Below are 18,521 nucleotides of genomic sequence, written 5' to 3'. Positions count from 1 at the left end.
CTGCAATGCATATGAATAGTTTAACCTCTTTAAATGTAACAAGACTCACATGACGCTCAAATCCTGTAGAGTAGATGGCGTAAATCTCCCTGAATGCGAGCTATGCTATGTATCGACATGTCTACACCTCCACACATACAGAGGGCGCTAGCTGCTCTTATGCCCATATTTGCTGTCACTTTATGAACGCATGACAACGACAAAGCAGAGTACACACCCGTAGCAACACAAACATCAGCATCCTGCCAGAGCACAGAGGATGAAACAGTCAAGATATTAGCAATAACATTGGATAGATATTATTTAAATAAAGGCGCAATGATGCAAGCGGACGACGCCAAATATTTAAAGCGGTAAGTGTTTTTCTGTGACAGGAAAATATCGAGCTTGGTTTCCCAGAGAATAAAACACCACATATTTTCAAGTAAATGCTTTCTGTGGTGAAGATTTTTGCATGGTAATAGCATGTACACTTTAATCCTATGGTTGTTTTTATAGCTCATTATGTAGAACACCGCCTTAGCATCAAAATAGCATCGAATGACTGCGAACACACATTCTGATCATAAATGTTTAATTTTACTGCTCGGTAAGTCGCTTAATATAATGCTTTGCGAATTTGAATGTTCTGTATGTGTGGGACCCGTTTACACTGCCTATAATCTTTAAAAGAAGCATAATATGTTTTGTGTTATGTAAAGGCAATATAAGGGTCGCAGTATAGATGTTCACCCGACAGAAAAAGCCCTGGTTGTCCAGTATGAAGTGGAAGCCACGATTCTGGGGGAACTGGGAGACCCAATGCTGGGAGAGCGCAAGGAGTGTCAGAAAATGTAAGATCATTCTCAAAAGTGTTTCATTATGTGTATAAAATGCAGTCATACAGTAGGCTCTGTGTTAGCTGTGTAATGTGTTCATGTGGTTGATGTCTTTCATAATTTTGATCGGGAATTTTCCCCTGGTTGCAGAATTCGACTGAAAAGCCTGAACAGTAACACAGACATTGCGTCTTTAGCACGGAAGGTAGTGGAGGAATGCAGACTCATTTCCCCTTCCAGACTTCCTGAAGTGGAACAGTTATTGTTCTACCTGCAGAACCGCAAGAAACCTGCCGGTGAGAGATGATCATGTTATTGGTACAAGAAAAAACAATGCTTCACTTGCTTATTGTTCACTTGTTGCCTTGTACTTTTGTTTAGAAAAGAAAGAGAAGAAACCGATCAAACCAAGAGATCTGACTCCCTTTGAAGGGATGGAGGTATAGCTGAAATTTTCTTACATGCATTTATGTGTTAAAAGTATGTGTATATATAACAGTGTGTGTAGATTGTGTTTCTATGTTAACTAATACCTTTGCCCTTCTGTGTCTTTAGCTGGATGAGGAGGCCAACATTAATAGCATAGATGAATATGTAGAGCTTCTGTATGAGGACATCCCTGAGAAGATCAGAGGAGCTACACTCATCCTCCACCTAGCCCGTAATCCTGACAACCTGGAGGAGTTGCTGCAGAACGGTGCGATTTGAATAATTTAATACATTAACAATTTACATTAAAATTATACATTAATAATGTAGTAATAATGGAGTGCACCTTGCAGGACACACCTTCAAGGTCACAAACCTAACACATCATCCTAAAAACATCAAATCCCATTTATGAGAGAGATGTTATGATAGACATCAGATGTACACTACTGTTTAACTTATTTTTATATACGTTTAGACACGATACAACAGATTTATACAACATAATTTACATATCTGTATACGTATTTATCCACAATGTACAAATAATAATATGCAATGTACAGCAGTATAGGGTGTGCCATTCAGATTGTCATTGATGGTCAAATTGTTTGTGTGTTTTAGCGTTTGTCTGGGACAAGTACATTTTTTTGGATGGGCAGTGGAGAGAGAATTTTACTTGCCCGACCTAATAAGTAACTTGAATTTCACTCGGTGCGCATGACGGTGTGTACATAGAATTTTTGTAACTTGCGAGTGGCTCCGCATCCTACCTGACCGCATATTAGTTTCCCATTTTTCCCAAGTGGCAACCTTTCGGTCTTTATCGTGAAGCCAGTTAAACGTAACATTTTTATCGACTGGCCACTGGAGACTGGCTTCAAAAGGGAGTCAATCCCCGTAGACCCCCATGTTAAAATGCCCAACTTTACAGCTGAATTAAGCATGTTTACAGCCTTGTACAAAAAGTGTTTTTGGTCTATATAGCTAATCTTGCTCTTAATGACAACTGCGAGGGGGTGAATTTTTTTGTAACTCATCCGTTTTTTTATATTTTGCCTTAAAGTTCTGCATAATTAAGGGCATGACCACTTAAGTGACGGGTGAACTGCCACTGCTGTCACTAGAGTCGAGCTAGGTGGCGTGGTTTTAGCCACCAGGCACCTCAGCTCTACCGACGTCTCGCCTTTTTGCTAATTTTTGGGTATATGCAAGTGATGTGCGGTGACGAGATGGAGATGGCGACTGCAGGCCCTGCCAACTAGTATTGGCTTTAAAAAGCTATTCACAAAACCTATGGGTGACGTCACAGACGTCAAGTCCATATTTTTAGCAGTCTATAATTATTCCCCATCCCCCCTTAGATGCATATAAACTTTATAATCTGAGGAATAATACTGAAATATCAATGCAAAACATAAATAATAAAAATAATGTGATATAGCCTTTGTTCAATACCAATCAGGTATAACCAAATTGACATGGCTGAAATGGCTTTTTTCTCTGGCCAAATAACTTTTTTACTTGGAATGACAAATTAATTGTCAGAAGTAGGGGTGGGCGATAAACTGGTAGAAATGTGTCTGGTAGAGATTTTGGACAATCGTCTCTATCGAGGTTACGGACCCACGTCATGTTGCTGTGGGCAGTCACAAAAAACTTAATATTTTGTACACGTATTTAAGCACCGCAGTTTTAAAACAAGTGATTTTAAGCCATTGAAACACAAAAAACAGTGCTATATGCACGCACTGTTTTTGTGTGAGAGGAGCGCGCAAGTCGCCCATCCGCTGCTCATTAAGCTTGTGAGCATTTTTGCTGCTTTATCTGCCTTAAATACATATATGCATCGAAATTCCCGTCTTTGCAAGTATCATCATAAACACGACCATTTAGGGCTTAAGAAAAGAAAAAAGAAAATATATAATTAAAAAAAATAAAATAAAATAAATACAATTTTGGTCATATCACCCACCCCTAGTCAGAAGGACAACCACATGGCAATGCTTAATGTCAAGCCCTGAATGTAACTTATAATATAACAATACTAACAACATTCAACCAAAATCAGTGTGACACTGGAAAATGGAAAGGAAATGGAATTTCATAAATGAAAGGAAGCATGACTATAAGCTCTAATAAAACAAGAGAAAGTGATAAAGAAGATCTGAGCATATGAATATGAGTATTGATAGAAATCTTAAAAATGATTCAAAATTTTTTTTTATTAAAAGCAAAAGTTTCAATTCAATACTTAACCAGAAGGGTTTCTTATAAACCTTTCACAGCTGAGGGCTTTGCATGATGGGCACATCTGGTGGGTAACATATAGCGTTCTTACACAAAGGGTCAAATAGATCAGACTTATAAAAGGAGATTGCTCTTATAAGTCTGATCTATTTGACCCTTTTTGCTCTCTTTAGCCACATTTATGTTGCTACATTCCAGTGTCCATTCATCTAGCTCGACTTATTACACCACGCTCTATTGCTGTCTCCATGTAGCCATTTTTGTTTTATCTACAATGCACATTGTGTTTTTCGTTCCAATGCACAGCTAAAAACCAGGATGTTCTCTACATATTCACCAGCATTTACAAATTTCAAGCTTTTGGTTCTTTTCATGAACAGTAAAAGCATTTAGTGTTTCGCCTGCTCTCCCACAGAGACCGCTCTCGGTGCCCTGGCCCGTGTCCTGAGGGAAGACTGGAAGCAGAGCGTCGATTTGGCAATGACCATCGTCTACGTCTTCTTCTGCTTCTCAAGGTGCAAGAGCAGCACATCTGCACTTACTAGCCAAGATTCAATCTTAGTTTAATGGTTGTCATGCACAGAGAGGAGTTATAACAATGGCAGCGTGCCATAAGGAGGCCATATTTTCTTTTAATGAGAATAATAATACTAAATACTCTTATCATAACATGACATCAGCTGCTGTCAAGTCTCATTCGAGAACATATTAGAGTACGTAAACGTGAAAATGTGAGTCGTTCTTGAATCTCTGCCTCTCCAATGTTATTTTGCTGATGGTTTGGCTAACGTTTATTATGCTCTTGGTGAGCAGCCATGTTTGACGTGAATTGAGGTTTTGTTTTGGCACGGCTAAATATGAAGCCCTTTTACGGTTCACACGGCGGGTTTCATTTAGACAAGCAATCTTTTTTTTATCTCAAGTTTCTCCCAGTTTCACGGCCTCATCACCCACTACAAGATTGGAGCACTGTGCATGAACATAATCGAACATGAGCTGAAGAGATATGACCTGTGGCAGGACGAACTGCAGAAGAAGAAAAAAGCTGATATCCTTTTAGTTCCATGGGGTTTGGGGGTCATAGGTGAAAGTGTAGTGAAATGTCAGAAGGGTTAAAGGTAAAGTCAAGCCAAAAGTCAGAGGGTACAAATGTTATGTTTTGATTAAAATCATGCCCTTTAATTACTTCTCTTGACCAACGGCCTTTGGTCCTTGACTTGTTGAACGGGATGATGACCCGGATAATCAGAACCTAAAGAAGGACTATGAGAAAGCTCTGAAGAAGTACCACGGACTGCTGGCCAAACAGGAACAGCTTTTAAGAGTGGTAGACATTGCACAATGTTACTTAACAGATGGTTTTTGTATCTATAGACTGAATTAACAGTTTTGTTATCTTCTTCCATTATTGTATTAATTTTTTATAATTAATTTTGATAATATGTCAAACCCAGTACTGGTCACCATTACAATGTTGTGATTTCATGCATGGCTTGTTATGATTTGTAAGTTTGCTAATGATTTGCTTGTGATTATGTGCCGTCAGTGGCTCTGTACCTGCTGCTGAATCTGTCCGAGGACACCCGCACAGAGCTGAAGATGAGGAACAAGAACATCGTCCACCTGCTGGTGAAAACATTGGACAGAGACAGTGAAGAGCTGCTGGTGCTGGTGGTGTCCTTCCTCAAGAAACTCAGCATCTTCTTAGAAAATAAGAATGACATGGTGAGGATAAAGAGCCCTCAATTTCATCTTGTTTCCACAACTTGCAGTACATTTATAATAGTGATAGTTTCTTTAGTAACCAGAAAGTTCATTTTAAACCAATCCTTGTGTTGCGCTGCAATTAAAGAATTGAGATGTCCTACAATATGGCGACCCTTAATTAGTTTCAGGGTCATAGGATGTAGGACGTAGGAGCAGGAAAACGAGGAAGCATATTGAGAGTTGCTAATATTCTGTGCTAACCCAAGACAGCCTTTTTATACTATTACCATCTGCATCCAATAACTAACCCTAGGAAGAAAGGTGATGTCAGCCATCTTTTATTTGGATTTGGTAATCAGAGGCTAATTTCATTGCTTTTGAATTCTACTGCATGTATTCAGTCATAATATTTGTTTTGTTCAGGGAAAAAAATAATTTATAAAATATATATTATACACACACACACACACACACACACACACACACACACACACACACACACACACACACACACACACACACACACACACACACACACACACACACACACACACACACACACACACACACACACACACACGTATTTGAACACCTGTCTATCAGCTAGAATTCTGACCCTCAAAGCTAGAATTCTGACCCTCAAAGCCTGTTAGTCTGCTTTTAAAATGTCCACCTCATCCTAAATTAGATGCACCTGCTTGAGGTCCTTAGCAGCATAAAGACACCTGTCCACCCCATACAATCAGTAAGAATCCAACTACTAACATGGCCAAGACCAAAGAGCTGTCCAAAGACACTAGGGACAAAATTGTACACCTCCACAAGGCTGGAAAGGGCTACAGAGAAATTACCAAGCAGCTTGGTGAAAAAAGGTCCACTTTTGGAGCAATCATTAGAAAATGGAAGAAACTAAACATGACTGTCAATCTCCCTCGGACTGGGGTTCCATGCAAGATCTCACCTAGTGGGGTCTCAATGATCTTAAGAAAGGTGAGAAATCAGCCCAGAACTACACGTGAGGAGCTGGTCAATGACCCGAAAAGAGCTGGGACCACCGTTTCCAAGGTTACTGTTGGTGGTAATACACTAAGACGTCATGGTTTGAAATCATGCATGGCACGGAAGGTTCCCCTGCTTAAACCAGCACATGTCCAGGCCCGTCTTAAGTTGTGCCAATGACCATTTGGATGATCCAGAGGAGTCATGGGAGAAAGTCATGTAGTCAGATGAGACCAAAATAGAACTTTTTGGTCATAATTCCACTAAACGTGTTTGGAGGAAGAAGAATGATGAGTACCATCCCAAGAACACCATCCCTACTGAGAAGCATGTAGGGACATTCTGCACATGGGACTGGGCGACTGCACTATATTTAGGAGAGGATGACCAGGGCCATGTATTGCGAGATTTTGGGGAACAATCTCCTTCCCTCAGGTAGAGCATTGAGGATGGGTCAAGGCTGGGTCTTCCAACATGACAATGACCCGAAGCGCAACGCCAGGATAACCAAGGAGTGGCTCTGTAAGACGCATATCAAGGTTCTGGCGTGGCCTAGCCAATCTCCAGACCTAAACCCAATAGAGAATCTTTGGAGGGAGCTCAGACCCGTGTTTCTCAGCGACCAGCCAGAAACCTGATTGATCTAGAGAAGATCTGTGTGGGGGAGTGGGCCAAAATCCCTCCTGCAGTGTGTGCAAACCTGGTGAAAAACTACAGGAAACGTTTGACCTCTGTAATTGCAGACAAAGGCTACTGTACCAAATATTACCATTGACTTTCTCAGGTCTTCAAATACTTATTTGCAGCTGTATCATACAAATAAATAGTAAAAAAATCATACATTGTGATTTCTGGATTTTTTTTTAGATTTTGTCTCTCACAGTGGACATGCACCTACGATGACAATTTTAGACCCCTCCATGATTTCTAAGTGGGAGAACTTGCAAAATAGCAGGGTGTTCAATATATATTTATTTATTTATTTATTATGATTTTACGGCAATTGCAGTCCGACCTGATCCACTTAAGTCAGCTATCTTTTTCTATTGGAAATGACGGTTGTAAAGTTTTTTCTCACTTTTTCTGCCGTTAACTTCTAGGGAAAAATAAAGATGTGGATGTAGGCAGTTATTAACATTGATGGCTTGATTTGAAAACTAGTTCCAGCCTGTGAACAGTGGCTTTAATGGGGATCACATTTCTGCTGGGCTGTCTGTCTGTGGTTCAGTTTAATGACAGCTAAAGCAAGCAAGATGTGTTAACAAGCAATGCCACAGGCGCGACTAAGAGGCTTGCTGACCTTAGATCATTCTCTTGCAATAAGTGATAGGATGCAGCTCCACCCATTCTAAATTCTCATTGGTGCAAAATCACACTCCGCATAATATCTTACTGGCTGATTTTTTTTACATTTTTATCAGTTTTTGCTCCACTAAAATCATCTACCTTTCTCTGACAGGATGAGACAGACACAGTAGAAAAGCTGGCGAAACTGGTGCCCTGTGAACACGAAGATCTCCTGAACGTTACTCTGCGTCTTCTCCTTAATCTATCTTTTGACACCAACCTCCGCAGCAAGATGGTGCAGGTGGGGCTTCTGCCCAAACTCACTTCATTGCTAGGTAAGATTTTTGAATATTTTCAACAAGCTTTTGTATAATAAAACTTGTCAAGCTTCAAAGTGAATTATTTCTAGTAGCACTCAACGAAATACAACAATAATGACTATGTCCAGACAGGTCTTCTGCTCCAAACTCTTAAGTACGTCAGTGTCACTGTGTTGGCCCACTGAAACAAATGGACATAACTTAATTTTGGTGTTGCATGAACTGGCTACACAGTTAAAGCAATTCTCCAGCCAAATATCAAAATTACCCCATGATTTACTCATCTTCAAGACCTTTATTAACCCCTTGGAGGCGTGTGGATTACTTCTGTGAAGGATCGAGGCACTTTTTTGGGGCTTAAAGTCATAAGTTGTTCCCTGATCCCTGTTTTCTACCGTTATAAAGTGTGGAAGAGCAAGGACATTTACTAAAATAACTCTAAATGTGTTCGTCTGAAACAACTTTTGATGATGGACATGTGTATCTTGGATGGCTTTGAGGGTGAGTAAATCATAGGGTAATTTTGATATTTGGCTGGAGTATCCCTTTAACAAACTGTTTTTTGGAAGGGACACCCAAAGTTAACATTGTGCTTTCCTCCAGTTGGCCCTGTGCCATATAGCCATATATTAACCACCAAGACAGCAGTGGACATTTTGGTAAATCTGCCAGTTGTTTGCTCTACTGGCTTATAGCATGTTGTGTTTTGAGGATGCAATTTTGTTTTGCTAATTTGTGGAGCAGTTACAGTCTGGCTCTGTCCTGGCTTTCAAAGCACATCCTGAGATGAAACGGCACACGATTGGTTCATAGACTACACATAGGCATGGTTGGCTTTGGCACAGATGATACATCTTTTAAAGAGCCCCAGGGGGGCATCGTGTGTCCCACGCAATTAATGTAATATATTTGTTAAACAAACACCCTCACCTCTAAAGTAAATGTTGTTTTTCCAGCATGAGGGAAGTCTGCATTTTGTGGCTTTTGGAGATTTTCTCTCCGTCAGGCACATAAAACTGCCCATTTTTTCTGAAAAATGCGGATTGGCTGCCAACAGCTAATGGTCCCTTGGTGGTGTGAGATTATATTAAATAATGTTTTTGTTAGTATTTCTATAAAAGGAGAGTTTAACGTCTGTTTTTATCTTGTTTGCTGTGTACCACTGTCCAGTCCTGTCCCGTCCCATCAAAGAACAGCAGATCTTCATGGTGCACCATGTAAAATCTTATCTTCTCTGATCCTCTATGAGTATCATCTTTAAAATCGCAGAAGCCTCTTTAAGGGTCGTGACCTTGCAGATAAGATGAAAGTGAGGATTGGTATCCACTCTAACCTTCGTCTTGAGACAAAACCCAGAATTCACTGAATCATGACTTCCTGTACTCAAAGAGGAATCTGAATTCAAGTGCACATATTCAAGTACTTAGAGCTAATGATAATAAATAACAATAAAATATAACTTTCAGATGCGGTGGCTATATGCAAACATATGCCCTCATTTTTCATTTTGTGATTGATTACGATGTAATTTTCTATTGTGGTTCAATTTGACAGCATTATTGCATCACTGTTACTTTCAAATTGGCGCTCAGTACTCCACAGTGCCGGCCCGAGCCTCTTGGGGGCCCTAAGCAGAATTTGTTTGGGGGCCCCCTCCCACCAATTTTTTTATTAAAAAATTAAGAAATTACAAACATTTATAAAAAAAAAACAAAGTTGCACATTAAGTAAGGGCTAAAATTAGCATTAGGTACAGAAATCAAATCAAATGAATCATAACACTGACTTTATTGTATGAATTAAATATAATTATTATTTTTTAGAGCTACAGAAGTGATTTTCTCTTTGTCTTGGATTGTTTGATTAACATTAATGACACAGACTTAAGTAGGTTAATTGAAGTTACTGTCTCTTTAAGAGATGCGCGGACCTGGTCTCTGCCTAATCTATACATAAACCTAAGACGTAAACAAACGTTTTATTGGAAAAAGAGTACTGTGGAGATAATTTTGTTTGTATGTGCCCTGTCAAGAACAGAAAGATTTTATGTTTGCTTGCTTTCTGAAACGCGTCTCTCCATGTGTGCACTACTGAGTGCACTTTAGCACGCACACACACACAGACGGAAGACAAATTACAAATCTCGCAGCATAAAAATGTTACGTTGTTTTTCAGTGCTCTATTCCTCAAATGTATGTTAATGGACTACAGTATGAGACACAGTAGCGTAACTCTCTCTAAAGTTTAAACATCAAGTGTTCTGATCTCTGAAGGACATAGTGAGGATCACGTCTGACTGGAGCTGGACCGGACACATTCAACCGCATGTGCGTCCAGGAAGCTGCTCACTAGCGCCTTTTTGTGGGTTAAATTGTTTAAAATCACCTTTGAAACGTGCAAATGATAAACTTTCCCCATTTAAATTTGGGTAATTAATCCGCGAATCGCATGCGAGTCGAATCGTGGGACGATCACGGATCAACTGTGATCTGTCACACCACCAGCTGCTACTGCACAAATTAAACATACTGTAAATAATCATGCAAAAATACCTTTATCTTGCTCATTTTTCTCTTCCTCTGTCCTTTTCTTCTTTCTCTTTTCGGCACCAGAGGGATAACTTACATCCTTTTTCCTGACATGGCTTATCATTTATTACAGTGACGCGCACTTGCGCTCCGGCGTGAATTGTCAATGCACACGAGGTTTCTATATTGCGCATGACTCAAACGCTAGCACTACAGACACACAGCAGTTGTCTGCAAATCAGATTTTTTTGTCTTGAATTATTCATTTATTTGTACGTATTCATTCATTCATTCATTCATTCATTTTTATTACTTGTTTAAGTTGTTTTCTTGTAAAAAAAGTTTTTTTTAGTTTGCTTATGCGTCGGGACGGTCCTGGTACTCCAATTACAGGACGTATGTATAGGAATTTCTTCTATTCCAAGTAGGCGGAGCACAACGGCACAGAACATAATGCAGAAAACTTCATAAGCATGATGCTAACGGCACAAGGTGCAATCCAACGGGCAAATATATTCATGTAATGCTGTACTTGGCCCTATTAAATATTTGAGCAAATGTTAGGCCAAAATGCCTTTTGGTTTTATCACTTGGATTTTAATTTAGCATTAGGCGCCAACAGATGCCCCCCACTTTTTATAGCAGCTCTGTTTACCGTGTTCGGTGTCTGATCAAATAATTAAACTCTGAAGGACGCCGTTTTTTGGGGGGCATTTGAGGTTGTAGTGGTCGCCTGAAGCTGCCTTGGCTTTTATGGCGGTAGGGTGGTTTAAATCCTACTAGGGTGTAATTGAAGTTTAGCTCTACTGCTCTCTCACTAAATGCACCCTGAACTGGATAATGAATTTTTAATGGCCTTTTTTCTCCCAGGCTCCAGGGCTGTTTTGAACATTTTTTACAGGCCTTCCATCCTCATGAAGGATCCCCTGTTCCCCTCACCCTGCCGAGGCGTTACCCGGGGTGCGGGCCCGCTTGCGTATGACCTCCGAGTGCGCGCTACAGCCCGTTTGTGCACTCGTGTGTGTCTTTCTCTAATGAGAAGCAGATGTCCAGGCCGATCGTAGAGCTAGCAATGCAGAGCAGCTTGGCTTGAAGTTATTAATGGCAGTAAAATTTATGCTTCCTCCTTTTTTCCTCCAATTAAATGGAGAAGCCCTTCTCTTTTCAGGGTCTCTGGGAGCACATCTGGCTTTAATAGGTTGAGATAACCTCGCCTAAAGGGTCCGTGGCCGGCTCCGACCTGTCCCCACCCTCCCTCCTACCTCTGCGTCTGATTAAGTCTCGGGGTTTGCAGGGGACAGTGTGCTCTAGTATTGCATAGGTCAGAAATGCAGACTTGATCTTTCAAAGGTTCACAGATTCATGAATAATTCTTTGCAGGTTTGCTTTTAGTGGCGTTAAGGTGTTCGTCTGTCTTAGATTCTGCACCTTGGTTTCCTATGATGTGAATCAGTGAATCGTGAACACTGATTTATGTTAGACAAGGGCCTTGATCAGCCAAACTTGATGACTCAATTACCGACTCTATTATGAAGTGTAACATGTGATCCATCTGAAATCATTTACATTTATGGATTTGGCAGATGCTTTTATCCAGAGGCAGATGCTTTTATTTGTTTTATATTCTTTTTTATTATATATAATTGACAGCGTATTTGTCAAAATGACTAAAGCATATTTGCAGAATTACTAAAAAGAGTAAACAATAAAATGTTGCACAATTTTTTTTTCAAATGATCTTAAGTGCACCTTTTAATAAAGTTAATTGTGCATTTGATGCTTTCTATATCACAACATGATCATAACCACGACTGCAGCGAGTGGCCAATCAGATTCAAGTATTTTGAAAAGGCAACATTAAAGGATTAGTCAATTTTCTTAAAAAAAATCCAGATTATTTACTCACCACCATGTCATCCATGTTGATGTCTTTCTTTGTTCAGTCGAGAAGAAATTATGTTTTTTGAGGAAAACATTCCAGGATTTTTCTCATTTTAATGGACTTTAATGGACCCCAATACCTAACAGTTTAAAATTGCAGTTTCAAAGAGCTCTAAACGATCCCAAATGAAGCATAAGGGTCTTATCTAGCGAAACAATTGTAATTTTTGACAAGAAAAATAAAAAATATGCACTTTTAAACCACAATTTTTCTTCTATCTCTGGTCGTGTGACGCGCCAGCTTGACCTTACCTAAGACGTCATCCCGTCAAGAGGTCATGAGGTTATGTATGCGAAACTACGCCCCAGTGTTTACAAGTGTGAAGAAAGAGGACCGTTCAGACGTTGTTGTATGTCGAATGATACAAATGAATGTCTTTGTGTCAGTTTATTGTTTAAATGGTCCGCAAATGCGCGTTTCATATATGTAACACGCGACCTTTCCACGGCATTACGCAATTACGTGAGGTTGCGCTGGCGCGTCACAGGACCAGAGATTGTGGTTTAGAAGTGCATCTTTTTTATTTTTCTTGTCAAAAGTGACAGTTGTTTCGCTAGATAAGACCCTTATGCCTCGTTTGGGATCGTTTAGAGTCCTTTGAAACTCTGTTGAAACTGCAATTTAAACTGCATTAAAACTGTTACGTCTTGGTGTCCATTAAAATCCATTAAAATAAGAAAATCCTGGAATGTTTTCCTCAAAAAACATATTTTTTCTCGACTGAACAAAGAAAGATATCAACATTTTGGATGACATGGTGGTGAGTAAATTATCTGGATTTTTTGAGGAAATGGACTAACCCTTTAAAGCCACGCATTGATTTTAATGCTGTCTTCGTATATATGTCTTATATACATATTTTAGCTAAATTAAGAGGATTTTAAAAGCATTTGAACACACTAGAGGGTGTTTCTGTCTATTCATTGCTCGCGTGTGTTTGTGTTTCAGGAGACGAAGCACAGAGACAGATCGCCATGTGCATTCTGTACCACATCAGCATGGACGACCGTTTCAAGTCCATGTTTGCCTACACTGACTGCATTCCACAGGTGAGAGATCAGCTTGCATTAGAATAAACTTATAGCGTGACATAAGAGCTCCATGACCATCTCTAAGATAACTTGCTTACTTTCACCATCATAAGTAGAGTTTCGATTCAAATGAAAAGCGAATCTTTTCAAAATTCGCAAAAAAACAAAAAAACAGTGATGCGCGGGTCAATGTATAAACAACCCGCACCTGACCTACGTTTTCAACTAAAAAATAAATATTGTACACAATTAGCTCCCTGGCTCACATTTTTTAAAAGTAGTAATTGTTTAAAATAGTTAATTGGTATCTTTATTTCCGACGACCCGACCGACCGCAACCCAAATATCATTAAAAATACTCGTAACCGCGGGTGACCGCAGGCACCCGCTTCTTTCGGATCAACCCGCGCATCTCTGAAACAAATGCAAATTAGGTGCATTTCCATCAATTTGTTCGAGCGAATGACGGTGGTATTGGTAACCTATTGGTAATCTTATTGCATAAAAACTTTTTTATTTGAAATTTGGCATTTTCATCACTCTTTTCTTTTTTTCTTTGCTATACTTCAAAATGCACTTAAAATCAGGTGTGATGGAAACCCAGCTATTGATTTCCTCTTACTGATGGTGATTGGTAATGCTCTCGTTGGTTTTAGAATCAATGGGTCTCATCGTTTCGTATCAAAACGCAATAATCATGTACACTTTAATCAAATACTAGGCTATAATTATAATGTGTATGATAATATTGATATATAAAATTTACATGATTATATTTAATATTTTAATATTTTCAGTATTGTATATTATTATACATGATCTATATTATTATTATTATACATTATTATAGCCTACTTATTTTTTCTACACATATAAAGAAGATGCATGTAATGACAAATCGTCACACTTTTCTTACTCACTTTTTAAATCTCTATTTGAAAGCGTCTGCTTAATACCTAATGTAGCCTAAACGTCATGTTAATGTAATGAGAAGTCCAAACGTCAATCACTTGATCTCCTGTCTGTTTTATTTTAGATACAGATGTGCGTCTTTGTCATATTAATTAAATCTGTCATATTTGTAAACGCATCCAATACTTCTTTAATGTTACGCCAGTCGGTGGACAGCACTGGCTTCCTCCAGCGACAGCAAAACCTCCCAAATAAAAAATGCAAAGCAAAACGGCACTTTAACGATAATAAATAAATGATCATGATCATTTCTTTTCGAGCTCTTTTGCTTCTATGACAAACTGCTCTAAAATTTTCTGGGGACCAGCGCTGCGGAAAACCCTTATATGGAACTGGTTTGGGCGTGTTTATGCAAATTTCCAACCTTATGCATGCGCCCACTCATGTAGAACACTCCAAATTCACTAACGTAAGAACAAGTATAAGAACAAACTCATATGTGTATGCACGTGTTCTGAATTAGGCGGAACGTTTTCGTGAGAAGTTCAAGTTTGTGTATAAATACGAAAAACCTACGCAAGTATTACTAAATGAGACCCGCTGACTTTTGAATGACAGTAAATAATGTAAAGTTTAAAGAAACATTATTTAAAAGAGAGAAGCATTTAAGGATGGCGAGAAGAGGATTAGATCTGGTTTCAAATTGGAAACACAGGCATTAAACTTTTAAGAGAAGAGGAAGTTGATGGGCTTTGCATAGACAAATTGGGGGACTAGAGAGATGAAAACACAGGATGGGGGTTCTGTAGGTTTTGGTGGGGCGACTGGATGGTGCATGTGAAAGCAGGGCAGGTGCCAGTAAGTCTAGCCACCGTGATTTAGGCTGCAGGGCGCCTGCTATGTGATACTCAGTATGGGACTGTACGCTTTGCATACTCACTGGCTGAGGGCCTCCTGCTTATCGTTAACGTCAGGGGGCGATGTTGACAAACCTTGACCGCTTCAGTACGTTCTTGAATGTCTGCCTAGCATTTTCCTCCTAGACCCTTACTATCCCTTCTCAAGACTTCTCAAGGGTAGAGCGGGCCAGCCCTCTGTTTCGCCCAGGGCGTGGTGACATCAGCCAAGCTAATGCAGACTGACACGTGAGGCTTTCGTCTAAAGTTAGGTTTCGTTGGAGAAAATCAGGAACCCCTGGACCTCTGGGAAAAGTACAAATTGGGCGCAGGAGTTCGGAAAAAATGTTTCAAGTCTGTCCTGCTTTTTTTGTGGGACAAAGACGGGTTTGATATACGTTCTAGGCGGGTCAGGACTTCTAACCGTCCGCTGACTTGGGTTGAGTTGGGTCTTTTAAGCTTTTGAAGCTTTGAAATGTGTATGAGGTAACTGGGCTGAAACCTGCTGCCTGTCTTTGAAGATTTTGAATTTTGAAAAATAAAACATAGTGGTTTTAGTCATGCCACCTGGACACATGAACACACACATGCAAGACCTTAATGAACTTTCTACCTTTAAGACATCAAAATCCGATAAAAATTGGTTAAACTGGAAACATTTTTCCACCCAAAAATTATACAGTATGGTGTGCTGGTTGATTGACAGGTAATGAAGATGTTGTTTGATTGTGATGAGGAGAGGATTGACGCCGAACTCATTTCATTCTGCATCAATCTGGCTGCCAACAAGAGGAATGCCCAGATCATGTGTGAAGGTAAGAAGAAAACGTCATCAAGATACATCATCTAAAACATTGGAGATAAAGCTCACCGGTAGATTTCTTTTCTGTCTTTTCAAGGTAACAGTCTGAAAATACTAATGAAGAGAGCACTGAAGCTAAAGGACCCTCTGATAATGAAGATGATCCGAAATATATCTCAGCATGATGGAGCGACTAAGAATCTCTTCATTGTGAGTTAAAAACAAGAATCCACTCATACATAGGCCTTGTACACATCCACGTATATTTGGTTGTCACTTAACCTTTTAATGCTTAATTCTGTCCTGTACAGAAACAGTTCAGTAATTTACGGGACTGACAAGCGCATTCTTTAACCGAATTCACACCCGCAAAATGCAGGTAGTCACAACCGCATTTACAGAAACTCTGCATAGTGTGTACATAACCGAAATGAACAACTAGTTGTTGGTGAAATATTTAAACGTGCATTATGGACATGACAGGTCTCTCTTCTGAAAAAATAAATGCCTAGAAGGGGAAAAAGTCTTCTGTATGCACAGTGCAGAAATTCAGGCATGAGCATTTGCTTACTAGTGTTGCCAGATCATGAAAAAAGAAGAGCGAAAAACAAAAATCCAATAATAAACCAAAATAAATCCAAATGCTTTACCTCAAAGATTGAAATATTGGGAATGGCATCTCACTTTAATAACACCAAAAACTTGATTGCTTCGTGAGCCACTTTCGTTAAGTTTAAAAAAAGATGAGGACCTGGCAACACAGCGCTCCATGTGAGCAGCCTCACAAATGCGTACTACACACAAGACCAAGACAGAGGTTTATTGCAAAACATAACACTGTAATAATATTTTGGTCAAAGCTGTGAATGATATTGATAAGCATGCAAGACAGCAGAACGTTGCTATGGTGATCTCTGTGTCAATCATTGCATTTTTGGGAGTAAGTCTTGTTTCGTTGCAACACAATCTCAAAATATTTTATTAATTTATTCATGTTCATGGATACGATTTTCCAATTTTTTTCATGCTATTGAGCACGAATGTGTGTCACTCAGCATGAATTTGTATAAATAGCTTTTCGTGTCCGTGGCACGACTTTCTTTTTCGTATCATTTTATATTTTGTTTTCTCATTGTTTTTAATATTTTTAAATCATTGTCGCATGGTGTTGGGGTTAGATTTGAGGTTTGGGTTAGGATGTAATTTTATGTATTGGTTTATATTCCGATTTTAAAACATTGTTCGCAAGCGACAATGATAAAAAAATAGGAAAAAACGATGACAAAAACAATACATAAAATGAAAAAAAAAATTGTGCCACAGACACGAAAAACTATTTCTAGAAATTCGTGCTGAGTGACATGAAAAAGACATTTGTGCTCAATGGCACGAAAAAAGCGGAACAAGAATAAATTAATCAAATATTTTGTGACTATAACACGACTTGCCTTGAGATTGGGTACATGGAACATTTGTTTAGGGATTCGATCCCACAATGCGATTGTCATTCCCGAAAGTTTGCATTGTGTACGAGGCCATAATCAGGGTTCCCACGGGTCCTTGAAATCCTTGAAAGTTTGTGAAACTGGGGGTAAAAATTAAAGGCCCTGGAAAGTTTTCGAAAATATACATACATGGATATATAGGTCATTGAAAGTGCTTGAATCTATTTTATGCAAGAAGTTTTCTGACAAAAAAATCCATATTATATCCTGTGTAGTGTAGGATAATATCATAAAAATTCTAGACTTTTTAAGCACACATGCCAAACTGTTCGATTTTAATGCTTATATCTTCTGTATGCGAATGTTGATTTCTAAACATCTCTGGTTACACATGTAATTGTTGATCCATGAGAAGGGAATGAGACACTGCCTCTCCCTTGCCATACTTCCTGCGTCCCTGTAACGCCGTCTTTGGCAATATTTCAGATAGCGATATACTTCCTGGCTCCCTATTACCCTGTCTTTGTCGTTAAGTCTCACCATTGGTTGAATTTGATATACACATTCAGACGCACTTACCGCTGGAGGTGTCACCAAAGTGTCATCGCAGTGACGCAGCGCGAGTTCCCTCGAAAGGGAACTGTAACAATGTATCTTAAAAGGTAACAAGATATAACCTTGCTCTCACTTGAAATATGTCCCCACATTTAGTCCTTGAATTTGAGGCTATTGCACCTGGAAAGTCCTTGAAAGGTCCTTGAATATGAAGGTGTGGGAACCCTGCATAATGACGTTTAGGTTTTTGAATGCTAAAAAAGTGTTTTAGAGGGTTACTGGAAAATCTGTTAGAATAACCTAAGTTGTCTAACACAGTACAACCACTTTAGGCCGGTAAAAACTTTTTTAAGCAAGCTTCATTGTTTGTTTCCTCTTCCATTGAAAACTTTTAAGCATGTGATGTGACAGTTGTCTAATCTTTTGTTTGAGGACTATGTTGGAGACCTCGCAGCTCAGATTGGACTGAAGGAAGAGGAAGAGTTTGTTATTGAGTGCTTGGGCACGCTTTCCAATCTTACAATTGCTGATCTGGACTGGGAGCTGGTGCTCAAGGAATATAACCTGGTGCCTTATCTCAAAGACCACCTTAAACCAGGT

General features: G+C 39.3%; 1 protein-coding gene across 1 annotated transcript in view; it reads left to right on the top strand.

Moving 5' to 3' along the window:
- Window positions 1-180: 180 nt before the first annotated feature.
- kifap3a (kinesin-associated protein 3a) overlaps window positions 181-18,521 on the top strand; it is a 28,519-nt gene continuing 10,178 nt past the window's right edge. The window contains exons 1-14 of the mRNA XM_073856191.1: window positions 181-353; window positions 702-833; window positions 969-1,114; window positions 1,200-1,258; window positions 1,374-1,515; window positions 3,913-4,012; window positions 4,421-4,545; window positions 4,724-4,825; window positions 5,047-5,222; window positions 7,663-7,825; window positions 13,229-13,329; window positions 15,826-15,934; window positions 16,019-16,131; window positions 18,354-18,519. Of these exons, the coding sequence (XP_073712292.1) occupies window positions 319-353; window positions 702-833; window positions 969-1,114; window positions 1,200-1,258; window positions 1,374-1,515; window positions 3,913-4,012; window positions 4,421-4,545; window positions 4,724-4,825; window positions 5,047-5,222; window positions 7,663-7,825; window positions 13,229-13,329; window positions 15,826-15,934; window positions 16,019-16,131; window positions 18,354-18,519 (1,669 nt within the window). The 5' untranslated portion in view covers window positions 181-318. The remainder of the gene's footprint in view (window positions 354-701; window positions 834-968; window positions 1,115-1,199; window positions 1,259-1,373; window positions 1,516-3,912; window positions 4,013-4,420; window positions 4,546-4,723; window positions 4,826-5,046; window positions 5,223-7,662; window positions 7,826-13,228; window positions 13,330-15,825; window positions 15,935-16,018; window positions 16,132-18,353; window positions 18,520-18,521) is intronic.

This window comes from Misgurnus anguillicaudatus, chromosome 18, assembly GCF_027580225.2.
Source record: "Misgurnus anguillicaudatus chromosome 18, ASM2758022v2, whole genome shotgun sequence".
In the NCBI taxonomy this organism is placed as follows: domain Eukaryota; kingdom Metazoa; phylum Chordata; class Actinopteri; order Cypriniformes; family Cobitidae; genus Misgurnus; species Misgurnus anguillicaudatus.
The sequence above is the reverse complement of the archived record's forward strand: the minus strand, read 5'-3'. Positions and strand labels throughout refer to the sequence as shown.